This window comes from Acromyrmex echinatior, chromosome 1, assembly GCF_024713525.1.
Source record: "Acromyrmex echinatior isolate Ae372 chromosome 1, ASM2471352v2, whole genome shotgun sequence".
Taxonomy (NCBI): Eukaryota; Metazoa; Arthropoda; class Insecta; order Hymenoptera; family Formicidae; genus Acromyrmex; species Acromyrmex echinatior.
The window spans coordinates 23500864-23516274 of NC_141852.1; the positions used below are offsets into that span (position 1 = coordinate 23500864).

The 15411-nt window shown below is 28.3% G+C and overlaps 2 protein-coding genes and 1 long non-coding RNA gene across 4 annotated transcripts; 2 read left to right on the forward strand and 1 right to left on the reverse strand.

Annotated features, from left to right (window-relative positions):
- Positions 1-80: 80 nt before the first annotated feature.
- LOC147911081 (uncharacterized) lies at positions 81-4268 on the reverse strand. The gene is made up of 6 exons (XM_087406031.1): positions 4154-4268; positions 3524-3664; positions 2439-2567; positions 2160-2312; positions 1101-1217; positions 81-1015 (listed from the first exon to the last, which is right to left on the reverse strand). The coding sequence occupies exons 1-6, from the start codon at positions 4221-4223 to the stop codon at positions 942-944; spliced, it is 684 nt and encodes a 227-aa protein (XP_087262157.1). The 5' UTR covers positions 4224-4268; the 3' UTR covers positions 81-941.
- LOC147911082 (uncharacterized) lies at positions 4187-6309 on the forward strand. The gene is made up of 2 exons (XR_015545053.1): positions 4187-4268; positions 4514-6309. It is a non-coding gene; the product is annotated as an uncharacterized LOC147911082 (long non-coding RNA).
- Positions 6310-7321: 1012 nt separating this feature from the next.
- Positions 7322-14978, forward strand: LOC105152223 (uncharacterized). 2 transcript variants are annotated; one of them, XM_011066360.2, is made up of 7 exons: positions 7322-7743; positions 9311-9469; positions 9565-9699; positions 9868-10005; positions 11797-12063; positions 13159-13317; positions 13442-14978. In XM_011066360.2, exons 1-7 carry the CDS (start codon positions 7659-7661, stop codon positions 13504-13506), a joined length of 1008 nt encoding a protein of 335 aa, XP_011064662.1. In that variant the 5' UTR covers positions 7322-7658; the 3' UTR covers positions 13507-14978. The 2 variants fall into 2 exon arrangements, with proteins under 2 accessions (XP_011064662.1, XP_011064663.1); XM_011066361.2 differs by lacking the exon at positions 9311-9469 and having other exon boundaries at positions 7326-7743.
- Positions 14979-15411: the final 433 nt, after the last annotated feature.

Here is a 15411-nt window from a genome sequence, read left to right on the forward strand (position 1 = left end):
TGAACATTTATAATATTTTTTTCTTTTTTGTGCTTTCACCTTTTTTTCTTTAATCTTTATTATCAATCTTTTTATTTTAAATATGTAAAAAATATGATATTAACAATATGAAAAATATATGATCTATTTTATAACTATATAAATTGTATAAAATATATTATATATAAAATTACATAAAATTATTCGTAATTATAACATTGACATATTTTATATATACAATTATATATAATATTATATATAATATATATGTCCATATACCTATACAGCATTTTTTTCCTGGGAATTTTTTCTGGGAAAATATATAAAAATATTTAAATTATACATACTCAGCTATCGTTACACGTATCTATATCTTTTTTTACATCGTGAGATCAACTATTCATAATATTTTTTTAAATAATTGTTATTTATATAATATACAATATGTGTACATATACAAATCATGTACAATATGTTTTTTCTCTTTCTATATTTATAGTTAAATATATTTAAAATTTATAGATAAACAGATAAAAAGTATAAAATAGATAATCTAATTTATATAAATAAAATTGGAGATAATGCATATTAAAAATTTAGGATTACGAGAAAATAGAAAAAATTGATGTAATATGATGATATAATAGTGTCAAAAATAAGCAAAACGGATAAAGATTTATTTCTTCCCACATTATGCTTTCTTATTTCGATAGCAACCGCCAGAATTTTTGTGAAACTCCATGTCCGTATCTGTTTGTCTATATAATATATTGAGAGCTATACTTATTAAAAATACAAATATAATATAAAAATCGAGTACAAAGAAATAGCTAAATTATTAAAACTGAATGAATTAAATTATTAAATTAAAAAGTATAATTTACATGACTTGCACTGAATTGTCTTAATATAAAACGGCATTACAAAATTGATTAAAATAATTGGATATCCTACTATACGTATTAATTTTCTAGCGTAATTCGTTGTAGGAAGAACAAGATTACCACAAGTGTCCCAGCGGCTGTCATTAATGAACCTGCGAAAGAAAGATAAAAAACTCAAGTGTCTCAAGAAGAATTGGGCTGAATTAATTTGTAACGGTACAATTAAATGCAATTAACCTTTAGAACATTGTTCTCCCTCTTTACACACGCACTGATCATTCTTACACTCCATGGTGTCCGGAAACTTATTACTGTCGTAGCAGTCGTAGTTGTTCGAACAAGTGTAGTATAGGGCTGTAAAACAATAAAGTAACATTGAAAATTAATGCACAATTTTCTTTCGAAAATTGAATTCATCAATTGTATAAAGTAGAGAAAGTAAAGAATTTGATGAAGCTATAATTTAATCGCGTAAAAATTTATTAAAAGCTCTTTTATCTCTTTGGAGGTTTAATAAAAGAACATAAACAGACTATTTTCGAGAATTTTTTTTATAAAACCTATAATGCACGATTTTGTATGCAAGAGATTTTTATTTTGACTAATGATCTAAAACAGAAATTTAAAAAAAATGTTCATTTATAAATAGTTCGAAGGAGAGTATGAATTTCAGATTTCCTGTAATTTAAAAATTTAATATTTTTCCATTCTATTGAAGATCTTTTTGTGTAAAAAATCGACTTTTATCTTTAAACTGGTTATTTTTTATTTGTTTTCATTTTTCAAAATTCATGTTCTCCTTCGAACTATTTATAAATTATAATAAAATTTCTTGGAATTTCTGTTTGAGATCATCTGGAATCGAGATATGAGTTGTTTGTTAACATCTATTTTGTATATATTATTTGAAAGCTAATAACCCTTACTATGAAACTATATTAATATTAATATTTCTATATTAAAGTTTTATTAAAGATAATTCAATAATAATGTACAATAAATCTATAAAAGCTTACGAAAATTTGTAGCACAAGTTTTTCAAAAAAAATTTTCGGAAGTATAGCTTTCTTTACTAGATTTCCAAAGATAGAAGATCTCTTAAAAGTTTCCGAGAGAGAGAGAGAGAGAGAGAGAGAGAGAGAGAGAGAGAGAGAGAAGTTTGAATAACACTTATTCATTAATTTTTTCTGATGAGAGTTCTTTGATTTCCCTTTTTTTCTTCTAGCACAGAGATTGACGATCTCAATCAATCGTCTCTCTTCTCTTTTATATAAAATAAAAGGAGGGAGTACATACCTCGATTCTGCACGCAGGTCCTTGTTTCGTTTACAAAATGATATCCTGTGTAACACTCGCACTTCTCGTTGATGCACAACGCAAAATTGAAACTTTCCTGGCACATATTATCATTTGTATTTATGTGACAACGGTCGCCGATTTTGGAGGGTCCTGCAATATTTCTTCTTTCAACTATTTGCTGAGACAAGACGTATTATCCGATTCTTTTCGCAACTCTTTTATATCTCTTTTATATCTCTTTTGTATCTCAGTATAAGTATCATGATTTTTACTTACGACTAATGCAATTTGAAGAATTATGGTTGTCTAAGAAAAAGTTATCTTTACATGTGCATGTATTCTGTTTACATTCGCCGTTTGCTATACTTTGACACTGTACGTTATCCACACATCTTAGTCCAACAGCTGCAAATAAAATACAAGGAGTTTTATTTATACTCGAAAATAATTTTATCTTATAGTTAGTTCTTATATTATTACGTACGAATTTTTTGATAGATTCACTTTGAGTAGCCGAGTGACTATTTTTATTTTTATATATTTAAAATGCAGTTTTCTTCTCGGCAAAAAATGTTTTATATATAATTTTATATAACTAAACATATTTTATATACAATTAATAAAATTATATATAAAACATTTTTTTCCGATGTATTTATACACTTTCAATTAATAAAAGAACAGTTTTGATATCCATCAAATATTTATTAATTTTTATAGAACAAAAAATATATATACACGTTTTTTGTTGAGCCACCATCGCTTAATCTTAATTCTATACGTATATTCTATAAATATTTGTAATTAAAAAGTTTACTCTGTGACAAATAAACAAATTATATAATTATACAAAATTTCCGTAATATAATATATTAAGATTCATATGTTTTTATGGACATTGTAAATAACAAGTGAATTATAAAAAAATGTATTTATTTTATAAATATATATAATTATTTTCTTTTAGTTATACTTTAATTAATTGCAACAATAGTAAAAGATTGTAATAATATATTTTAACTCTTGGAAATTAATAAATTGTAAAAAATTTATGATATGTCTTACAATATAATCAGCAAAGAAAATGTAACAATGACAAGCACAAAGAGATTTATTAATGAGACTCGTATAATGTAACCAAACAATCGAATCAAATTAATTTTTAAACAACATAAACTATGGAAAATTTCAAAAATTACAAAATGTATGTGCGATATTATTGCAATTAATTGTGTTTGTTGATTTGTCCAAAACTACGTTTCTTGTTAAATCAACTTCTTTTTGCGTCATATTGCGATCTCAATTATCTTTCTTGAAAGATAAGTGGTAGTGATAATGATATATGTGTATAGTAAACTCACTGGCAGTACACCTTGATTTGTCGAGGCTTGGTGAGTAAAATGGATCGCACTGGCAAGTTTCTTGCCACCGGCAAAATGCATTGTCAATGCAATCGACATCTCTCTCGCATTTATCACCGATGAACGCGACAGTGTGTTCCGCTATTTATAAATTGAGAAAAAAAATTCTAATAATTCTGTTAATTATAAATTGAATAGCAGTGAATTTTCATTTGAAAATTAATTTCTAACGTGATTTGTTATCAGCAAATAAATGTTTTAATGATAATTGATTTAAAATAATACCTAAAAAGTATATAAAGAATATCTAAAAATATCTAAAAAGTATATATATATATATATAAAATATCTAAAAGATAGAATGTTTTTAAAAATTGAAATTTAAAGATTGTTTGAGAAACTAGGAATTTATCTTAAATGTACGAAAGATATTTAAAAGATCTAGACTTTTATAGGATGATTTAAGAGACATCCTTATTTTGAAATGTTCTTTGAGAGACGTTTTAACAAAAAGATTCAAAATCTATAGCTAAATCTATAGCTAAATCTCTCGAATTTTTTTACCACGTGAGATATAACGTTACTGATTTGCATCGAAATTCAAATCTCGCGTAATTCGAGTGCACTCACAATTCTGCTGAGAGAAGACGTAACCGGCGAGCGAGAAGAGAATAAGGGAGATGCAGACGAGAGTCGTCATTGGAATAGAGATCTGTGCTCAGGTGTTAACGTGGGGCACGTCCAGGTAACTGCCAGATATAGTGAGTTCGCGACGCACCTCACGCTATGAAATGTATATACGCCCTCGTCAGATAAACGTCTTATCTCTATATCTAGCGATATCCCGTTGAAGTGAATCAGAAGTTTCATTTATCGAGCAAAATGCGCTCATCATCGAATATTAAGAATGAAGAAAATCATCAATTTATTTCTAGTAAAAACACTTCTCTTTCATTTTTGATCGACGATTTATTTTGCTACTTGTAACAGAGAGAAGATAATTCGAGCTGTACTTGGGATGTACTTGGGATCACAATTGCGGTTTGTGAAACACCGTGTGACGTTGTCATTTCTCGATACTGCATTGTGTAAAATGGAAACAGAAAAACACGCCATGTCATCGATTTGTGAATTCGTGATCTGGCGATGGATCTAAAAGGCAATGAGAAGTCCTGCATTACACTGACATTGAAAGAAAATTGTTATAAAATATGTAAGCTGTATCATTATTATCATCGACAGCACTGTTTTTCACGGACTGGATCAAGTTTTCAAATCTCGTTTAGGTCTTCACATCACTTTTAGGTCATCACATCACTTTTTACTTTTAATATAACTGTATAAAAGCTATCACAAATAATAAGTAAATATATTACCAAATATTGCAGAAGCAGATAGATGTATACACAAAATATAAATAATATAGATTAATAAAGCAACAATTTAATATAAAAACTGATCAATTTATTCGGGACAAATACAAATAAGAAAATGGTCAAAATTACAAAATTTAATATATCTCCTTTATAGTTGCAATCACAACAAAAGACATGTTTTATGTGAGTTACAGCTGCTGCGATCTAATAGTTGCCATCTAATAAAATTCAATGTGTACTCTTGAACAACCTTACTCTATACTTTTTTTATAAAGAACTATAAACGTATCTAATTATTATTATTACCAACATTATAGCAGTTATGACTATAAAAAGTCTCCTTTATTATTTTACCACATAATTATAGTCACAAATACCAAACTCTTTTTTCTCGTCAGTGTACATATTGAGTTATTATTTATATACAACGAGATCAAAATAAAGATCTGAGAAATCTGAGATCATAGAAACAGCTAACATTATTATTTCGATTTCTACATTTTGGTAATAATTTCTTTTCTGGTGTCACTGTTAATTTGACAATGAAACGAAGAAAATAATGGAATAATAATAATGACGTAATTTGTTTAATTATGTGTTAAAACGATTGACCAAGCATTCATTCAACGACTGCTCGTGCCGCAATAACAATTCTGCTAATTCAACCTCATCGGATTCATTATCATTATAGTTACTATGTGAAACGTAGCCTTATACTCTCACTTACACTTTCGTGCGATATTTTTATACTTCTCGTTTAATTCACAATGGCGATTTGCATTGCAAGTCACATTTATCTCACTGTTAGCTTATAGAATGCTATGCGCTTTCGGAAATTGCAAGGAAATGAAGGAAGCAGCAAATACTTGTATACGAATATTTCACTTAACATGTCATTGAATCTCTATAAATAATACGCATAATATCACGTGTCAATATTTATAAATAATACATACATATTATGTGTGTGTGTGTATATATATATGTGTGTGTGTGTGTGTGTGTGTGTGTGTGTGTGTGTGTGTGTGTGTGTGTGTGTGTGTGTGTGTGTGTGTGTGTGTGTGTGTGTGTGTGTGTGTGTGTGTGTGTGTGTGTATATACATATATATATATAGAGTAAAGTATTAGCGTGAATGCAACGCTCGTAGATATTAATTGTTAACTTTCAGTTAATATTATAACAGCGAAAGCTATATTATATGTAGTTTCGTTTAAATCTAGTTTCATCTGGTTTCCATATATATAAGAATATATATAAGAATTGAAATTGATGTAGGAAAAAGACTGGAAATGATGAAGTAAACAAATTAATGAATACAAAAAATAAAATAAACGACGTAGTGAGTGGAGGAACAAAAAATGTGAAACAAAATTAAACTATAATTATAAGATATAGTAAAAAAAAAATAATATAGTGCAATATTAAAATAACTACAATTATAAAATACGATAAAATAATGTAGTGCACATAAAAAATGCTGAATGAACTCTTTGCAAACACAGAAAAAAAGTAATTTTGTTAAAATATTTTTAAAAACCTGCAAAAATTTTAATATTCTGACAACTAGTTTGAATGTGCTACATAATTATTTCTGTGATCTATAATTATTTTTAGATCTGTATTGAATTAAATTTTTAGATATATTTTAGCAAAATTATTTTCTCTATGTAATGCGAATAGAAATATTATAAAGTATTTGTCTAAAATTAAATTTGCTTCTACCAAGAAAATAATTATATTATAAAAAATGTGTTAGAAAAAAATTAAATTAATAACAAAGTATGTATGAAGATGGAATTCTGCTAAAATTCCGCGAATGGTTTGAAACATAAGACATTTGTTTTCATGTGCATAACGCAGATGTCTTTTGCTTCATGTTTCTATTTAAAAATAGATATTTCTAATTGTTTTTAAGAACTCTCATTTCTATTTGTATGATGTAATACATAACAAAACAATAATAATAATTTTACTGAAGTGCGAGTGATATTAAATATTAATTATGGAAGCAAATTATGAATAGAAAGTTGCATCTCAAAAGATATCAGTAATAACGTTGCTTACAAATTTAGATCTTTATATTTAAAATTAATATATTTAAAATAACAATAAAACAATAATAATAATACTAAAGTGTGAATATGTAACAATAAACAAACATAGAATTTCATACATTATAATAATATTGTAAAAGTAAAATAAATCAGATATTAATTTAAAAGTGAGAAACGATATAACAATGTTAACAAAGAAATTAAAGACAAGTCAACTAATAAGATACTCAGTATATGTAATAAAAAATTGTAATATTACATGATAATTAAAAAAAATGTAATAACTCTTCGTAACGTGATTATGTTATATAACAACAATTACAGATGCATACGATGTTTAAATGTATTTTTATAACTACTAGCGTGCTAAAATGCCGATCAGATTCATCGATGTCTGCGATCCGTTCAGAGCTGGAAGAAAATTAACTCTGTCATAGTGGGAGAGAACAGGCGTATAGAGAGGGACAAATACAGAAATGTGTTAGCGAGTGAGTGGTCGCGGGGTGAGAGACAGCAAAACGGGACGAGAAGGAGAACTTTGGTTCTTCGCATTCACGTTCACTAGTCGCGCGTGCGATGCCAACGCTCGATCGCAAACTAATCGCAGACCGACTTCCATGTCTGAGTCACTCGCTTACAGGTAGATTGAAGGCTTGGTGAGAGAGATAAGTTGCATCGAACTGGTTTCGAAAGAAAGAAAAGAGATGAAACCGGCCAACATGAGAATGTGTGTGCTATTGGTGCATGTGGTTCTTGTTGCGATCACGCTGGCGAACGGAGACAAGATCGGTGAGTATGCCTTTTTCTCTGGACAAATACAATTGATTTGCCTTGCTAATCTCTAAAAGCTCGCATGCCGCGCAATAGAATAAAGGATTTTCATCGCAAATTTTTCTCGCGAAACTTGGCAGCATGATTTTGAAGCATGTACAAATATTGGCACAATCACAGCGAACAAAGATAACGTTTGCACGTTGTATATAAATATTATGTAGAGTTCAAAATATTCGGGTGACCTTTTCTTTGAAGAATTCGCTCGGAATTTTCCTATCATGTGTCTTTAAGCTCTTTGTAACTCTAAATTAAATTAATTATAGTCGTGTAATTTGAAATATATTTTTTGCGAGAAAAAATATATTCTCAAATTTAGGTTTTTTCGCGCGGAACTATTAAACTAATTTAAATTATGATTGCAATTAATCTGAATAATGTTAAAAAGCGATAAATTCAAAATTTAGAAGAATACGAATTACTAAAAACAAACTGCTATGAATATTTTAAATATATTCCGAGTGACGTTTGGTAATTAATATTAAATATTTTATTAAAATAATTATATCAACATTAGTTAATGGAATTGATATTGTGAAGGTCGTTAATAAGTTTAATTAATAAGTTATAATTATTAATAAGTTTAATTATTCGGATTGAACTATATTACTTAAATTATTAATTAATAATAATTAAATTCCTTTATCTAATTACAAATCAGCTTCAAATTATACCTTATATAATTTTTAGCAACTTATAATGAGTATACTCAACAGTAGACTCAACTTATAACATTTAGATTATTCAAACATGATATTAAATATGCTGATCAACAGTTTATGGTACATGATGAATCACTTCTATAATATTTTTTTATCAAAAATTACCATTTCTGCTTATGTGCTTATCTGTAATACTCAACACATTTGCCTATTTAATAAGTGAAACATTCTACAGATAAAATATCCATATTTCTTGGGAGATATTTATATGTGCACAGTGCTTGTACTTTTTAATAAAAACTCTTTAATAAATTTATGTCGTAACAAAAAATTTTACCTTGACACGCGCATACTGTAATTATGTACACATATGTTTGATTATTAATTATAACATTAACATAACATCAATTTCGAATCTAACAAACGGTCGCAGGTTATTCACACATAAACACATTTTGCTATACCAAAACAGCTTTATTTATCTTGGCTGAAAGTTTTCCACTGTTTGCAAGTCCGCAAATTGGTTTGCGTATCTGGGACATTTTAAATACACCTTTGATTGAATCGGTCATTACTAAAAATATATTTGCGCGTTTTTTCAAATAAAAGATTGAAGAAACTTATCTATTTTTATTTAATTTTATTTGTAGAGCAAATTTGAAAATACACACTGATCAAAAAGACGCATTTCATTGTGTATTTTTATTATGCATCTTATTACGTAATCTATGACAATTTTTCTGGGATAGAAAACAAAAATAATACCTAATGCAATAATAATGAACTGGACAACAGTCTTTATCTCTCGGTGTCAAAAAAATATTTTTTGTTTGCGCTTTCTGAAAAGACCGATTCAATTGCAGATATACCTATCCCGTGTAGAAACACGTCAGATTGTAGGAATATGTCACTTCCGGGGGACGCTTTTTGTCAAAAAGGATATTGCATGTGTCCGAGGCTAGACAATGACGCTGAAGCTTGCTCTAGCATTAATACATCTATGCACGAGAATAAAACTTCAGGTGATATGATGAGAAAAACAAACTCAAATATATTAGAGTTCTTATCTTATCTTGTTGAATTTCCCGATTACATCTATAAGGTAATTCTCTTTTAGGTTCATTGCTTTATCGAAGATGCAAGCATGAACAAGACTGTCTTTTCGAGGGCGGAATTTGCAATTATACTATTAGCCAGTGCACTTGTTTAAAAAATTATGTACCGTCGAGCAACTTAAAAAGTTGCGTCCAAAGTAAGCAAAAAAATACAAAAATTTTTAATAAAAAGAGGAAGAGATCCTAAAATTTTTTTTTACTTTACTTTTAAATATTATTTAACATTTTTCAATTAATTATTGTATATAACTATATCTCTAGTAGTTTTAGTAGCTAATTAACGCTTATACAATTTCTTCAAACAGAGATCGACTCGTTCGAGGTTTCTTGCACAGATAAAAATCAATGTTTAGCGTTTTTGGCGAACACTACTTGCGAGAACAGTACATGCATTTGTATATCTGGTTATTATCACATAGACAACGCATGTTGGAAAATGGCCGGTAAGTGTTATAATAATGTCTATTTTTTACAAAATACTATTAAAAAAAAACTAAAAATTAACATATTTTTTATAAATCTTCTCCTCAAGTCGCGCGACAATTAGGTACGATACATTACTGAGAAAAATTGCCTTGATCAGCAAAAGAACCTTTAGATTGTTTTATCCCGAGATATTTGAAACAGTTATAATTTAATAGGCAGAATTGCTCGCAGTAAAATTTTTAATGAAGGAATTTCATAAAGTTTTAAATTCTATTAGATGTACAAATAAGTTTCCGCCGTTTGACAAAAGACGGCGCCACTAGCAAGCTATGGTTAAAATTGTCTGATGTAAAACATTATATCGTAAGGTTGGACATCTGTCAACAACATAACCTTGAAATACTAGCGATTTTGTATCAGCATCATATATTTTTTTTTGTTCGAAAATGCCGAGTTTTGAGCCGAATAAGCGTCATTTGCGGGAACTTTTGATTTACTTCTTTAATTTGAAGAAATCTGCAGCTGAGGCTCATCGATTGCTTGTAGAAGCATATGGTGAGGCTGCCTTAAGTGAGAGAAGTTGTCGTGAATGGTTTCAAAAATTTAAGAACGGTGAATTTGAAATCGAAGACAAAGAACGTAGTGGAAGGCCGAAAGTGTACGAAGACGCGGAATTGGAAGCATTATTGAATGAAGATTCGTGCCAAACGCAAAAAGAACTTGCACTTACATTAGGAGCGACTCAACAAGCAATTTGTACACCTAATAATTTTAATGAAACTTTGTATACATATATGTGTGTGTGTGTATATTCTTTGGAAAAATTTCTTTGAAATTTCTGTGAAAAAATATATAATTTGTGATCATCTAATCTAATATTTTTTTACATGTAATAAAAATTAACAATATTATTTGTACTAACAAAACACTACAGGTATGAATTAATCGCTTAATTAATTCATTAAAATAATTAGAGTTTTGTCAAAATCATTCTAAGCACACACGAAAAGAATAGTTTTGCTCAAATATCTAAAAGTTAGATACTAAAAATAATTTTGTTTGGCTATTAAAATAATTATGTAGAATACTCCAGCTGATCGTTAAAATGTTAAAACTTTCTGCATTGTCATCGCGCTTTTCTAAATATTTTGATGGTCTTATAACATTATTTTCAGATTTATATATTATTTGTATAGCTTAATAAAGAAAGAAATTCTTTTCGTGTAGGTACATATTTAAAGAGAAATAAAAAATAGTGAGTAAGCAATTGAGAGGAAAATAGCATTTTAGCTAGAAGAATATGATAAGAAAAATAAGTTATATGAACTAAGGAAGTAATATTAACTAATTGTAATAAATACAGTATGTTGATTGGGTTAAAATAATAATATAAAATAGTATTGTATTGATGAAATGTTATTAATACAAATTATAGTATCATAGTGTCATTATGACATAATAATTTATTTTAAAAAATATTTAAACAAAAAATCTATATAAAAAATTTATATAAGATCTATATAATTATACAATATATTGTAGTTGTTTTGCTATTTCAATACTAGGTACTTAATAATTTGTATAACTATTAAACTGTTTAACATTCAATTGTATTAACATATATATATAGTTTGACTAACAATTTCTATGCTACAAATTATACATTCCATATTTCTTATCCTGATTATATTTTCGTAATTCTCAATATCATTTTTACTTTTGTTCTTGCGTCTTACAAAGCCATTTGATGTCTCATTATATAGTCGCTGATACTATTTGGTTTTCTCTGAGTGTAATTACATTTGCAGGATACGCTGAACCGTGCACAAAAAATCAGGAGTGCTCGCACATCGAAGGTAATATCTGCACTGACAACAAAACATGCGGATGCGCGGCGGAAACAGTATTGAACACCAATGGCACGAAGTGTTTGACGGCCGCCAAAAAGATCCAGGACGAATGTACGGAGTCGGTACAGTGCACATTCGAGTTCTCGGCTTGCGTCAACAACGTGTGTCAGTGCAGAGAGGATTTTCATTACGAACGCGAAATGACGAGGTGTTTCCCCAACAAAGGTATTCGCAAGTTTTTAGCTAGCAGTTTCCCTGTATCGTAGCAATAGATTTTTAAAAATCTATAGTGAATAGTAAAGTATTCATACAGAGGAAATTTTTATACCAAAAGTTTTAAGTTTTGATAAAAAATAAGCATTAATATTAGCAATTTATTAAGAACGAATATAGTTTATGTTAATATAATTAAAAGTATTTCGCAAAAATAACTGTATTCATGATCTTAGAAGCTACATTTCTTAATTGTACGAATTGAATACTTTTGTGCATTCAAATAATACAATTTTTCATTTTCATGTCCTAGTAAATACTAATTAAAAGTAACTAAAAAAGTAACTAAATGTTATTAAAAGTAACATAACATTAATATTGTAATTTTACACTTAACAATATAAATATATGTTACATATTAGGTGTTGGAATTAATTCGTAGCGTTTTTAATGAAAGAATGTTATTTATTTCACATGAGCATTAAAAAATACATTAATGAAAGTACTTCCCATCACTTGTAAAACGCTACGAATTAATTCCAACACCTATAATATAATATATATGTTACATAATAGTTATATTGTTGAGTGTGAAATCATAAATGATGTTACATTATTTTTAGTTGATATGTTTATTGGATTATTATTAAAATAATATATTTTAATTGTTCACACATCTTTCAAATAAAATAATTTTAAGAAATATTCCAGCAGACCTATTCTGTAATTTTTAACGCAAATTTCGTTATCATTATAACGCCGCTGCTTTTTTATCATGATGAAAGAACTGCGCAGCTTTATAATGATAATGAAATTTGCGTTGAGAGTTACAGAATAGGCCTACAGGTAACAAGCTAACATTATTTGTCGTCAAAATAATATTTTCATGTCAAAATGACGACAAATAATGTCTGCTTATCGGGATACAATATATTTTAGTCCTAATTAATAAATTCTTAATTAATATTTAGTTTTTAAAAATAAACTGTTTTTACAAGATGTGTATCTTTGTATTCAATGTATTTCCCAGTGAGAGTTACCATCAGGAGAAGGAAGCGTATTATGTGTTAAAGAATTATAAAATTAATCGTTGTCATTGTTTTGCAGCAATCGGTAACGAGTGCGTGGACAATTACGAATGTTATCAGGCCGAAGATTACAAGAACGATCCGCCAGTCAAGTCTATGACGTGTGATTCAAACATATGCACATGTGCCGATAATTACATCTTGAATGTAGAAGACAAATGCATAAGCAAAAGCGCCGGTAAACAAAAGTGATTTAACATGTACCTTATGTAAAACGAGGAAATTAACAATTTTTTACTTGAAAGATGACATTTTGATTTTATTCTTGGAAAATTCTTGCTTAACATAATTTTCATTTACAGGCTCGTCTCTCATGATGTCCTTGTCGATACTTGTTTGTGTGATATCACTAACTGTACTTTCGTGAGACGCAAAGTATCAGTTCTCTGAAGACGTTGTTGAATAACGTATAAGTTAAGTTGAGTTCATGGAGTTGGATTTCAAATAATCATAAATATAATATTGTGCAAGCGCCAGAGAAATCTAATCTCAAGAGGAAAGAAACACAAGTAGGACCACTGTAGCTGAAGAAGCAATCTCGGTTTATTCGCAAATTATAATTACTCATGCTAATATTTGCGAGAATTTTTCTGAAGGATTCTTCTCTAAATTCTTCACGAGCAATAAAAATATTACGTTAACGTGCATCAATCTAATCAAACGGTGTCTCACAAAAGGATGCGTACAATTCCATGAATTCCTATGTACATATGTGAGAGTGACAGTTCGAGAGTGAAAAAGAGAAGCAGGAAACACGAAGAATGAAATAAATGGTATTGCTCAAGCTTCAATAATAGATTATAGCTTTATTGCATACAGATTTAGATGATCATACTTGCGATTAATCCGTAATGTATTTAAAATATATGGTAATATATTTAAACGATATACAATGTCGAAATACGCATAATAGCAATATCTTTTAAAGCGTAATGTAAAAATTGGCCGTATTCGTCACTTTTATTTTCGTCGTTAATCACCAAGGTTGTAATGTATTTTCCGTAACAGTTGCATAAAATTCGAGGGGAAAAACGGCGTAAAACATTATCAAGTGACGTTGTAATTACGCAGCAAAACATTCGCGACGAAGGCGAAAATTTAAACTAGACGCATCAACATATTTAAAGCCTTCCACTCGCGTGCTTTTAATTAACGCGATTATTAATATGCGGATGCTGATGTTCCATAGCGTTACTGCTTCTTAGAATGATGCCAACTGAATAGAATTCGTATGAGCGCAAAAGAAAACACTTAGTAAGTTGTTTGAAATCCTTATTTTTTTCATAAATTTCTCCTTTTTAGACCAGGCCACAAGAATATATGATATTCAAATAATTATTTATTTCACAATAATATTTTTCTTTTCAAATTTATTACTTCAATTTATAAAGTACCTGTATATATTATAATTTACAAGTATCTATGGCGTAGTTCTAAAAGTGCGAAAACCTCAAATTTTCAAAGCGCATATTGTACATACACATTTTGCATATTGTATAAAAATTTTATATTTTATGTACATAAATAACATAGAGATAGCTTTGAAATTTTGATTTTGCCTTTTCAGAATCAAAATTGAACGTTAAACTTCAGCATTCCTCTGCGTTTATCTGTAGTTAAACTTCAGCATTCCTCTACATTTATCTATAGTTAGTAGCGATATCTTATCGTACTATTTTAATGAAAATAATTTCAATGAAATTCACTGAATTTTCAGTAACTGTTAGTAAATATTTTATTACAAAACTACATATACATGATATAATATTTTATACGTTACATAGCAATATTATAAAACTCGCATGTAATTTCTTAAATATATTTTTCATACAAATCAAACGATTATATAAATCATATTCTTCTTCTTCTTCTTAATATATATTTCTTATACAAACGAAACAATTTGTCTGTCTTTTATATTCGTATAAATCTCTTGTTCGAATTTTTTAATTGTTCAAATAAATAATAGGTAATATTGTTGAGCATGTCTTATATATTAGGTGTTGGAATTAATTCGTAGCGTTTTTTAATGAAAGAATGTTATTTATTTCACATGAGCATTAAAAAATACATTAATGAAAGTACTTCCCATCACTTGTAAAACGCTACGAATTAATTCCAACACCTAATATATTATTAAATTTGCAGAATACGATAATTATTAGTACAATTATACGATTCTGTCTCTTTTATATTTCCATTATTGTTATAAAATACATATATAATACCTAGGTAGCACACAATATTCATAGAACGTCTACGAATGTTCTAT

What these genes read in the sequence shown, in the direction of transcription:
- LOC147911081 (XM_087406031.1), bottom strand. Translation starts at nt 4,223, where the DNA reads ATGACGACTCTCGTCTGCATCTCCCTTATTCTCTTCTCGCTCGCCGGT. An exon ending in CGTCTTCTCTCAGCAGAATT is followed by an intron (nt 3,665 to 4,153) that starts GTGAGTGCACTC and finishes ATTTATAAATAG; the next exon opens with CGGAACACACTGTCGCGTTC. An exon ending in CAAATCAAGGTGTACTGCCA is followed by an intron (nt 2,568 to 3,523) that starts GTGAGTTTACTA and finishes TTTTATTTGCAG; the next exon opens with CTGTTGGACTAAGATGTGTG.
- LOC105152223 (XM_011066360.2), top strand. Translation starts at nt 7,659, where the DNA reads ATGAAACCGGCCAACATGAGAATGTGTGTGCTATTGGTGCATGTGGTT. An exon ending in GAGGTGTTTCCCCAACAAAG is followed by an intron (nt 12,064 to 13,158) that starts GTATTCGCAAGT and finishes ATTGTTTTGCAG; the next exon opens with CAATCGGTAACGAGTGCGTG. An exon ending in ATGCATAAGCAAAAGCGCCG is followed by an intron (nt 13,318 to 13,441) that starts GTAAACAAAAGT and finishes TTTCATTTACAG; the next exon opens with GCTCGTCTCTCATGATGTCC.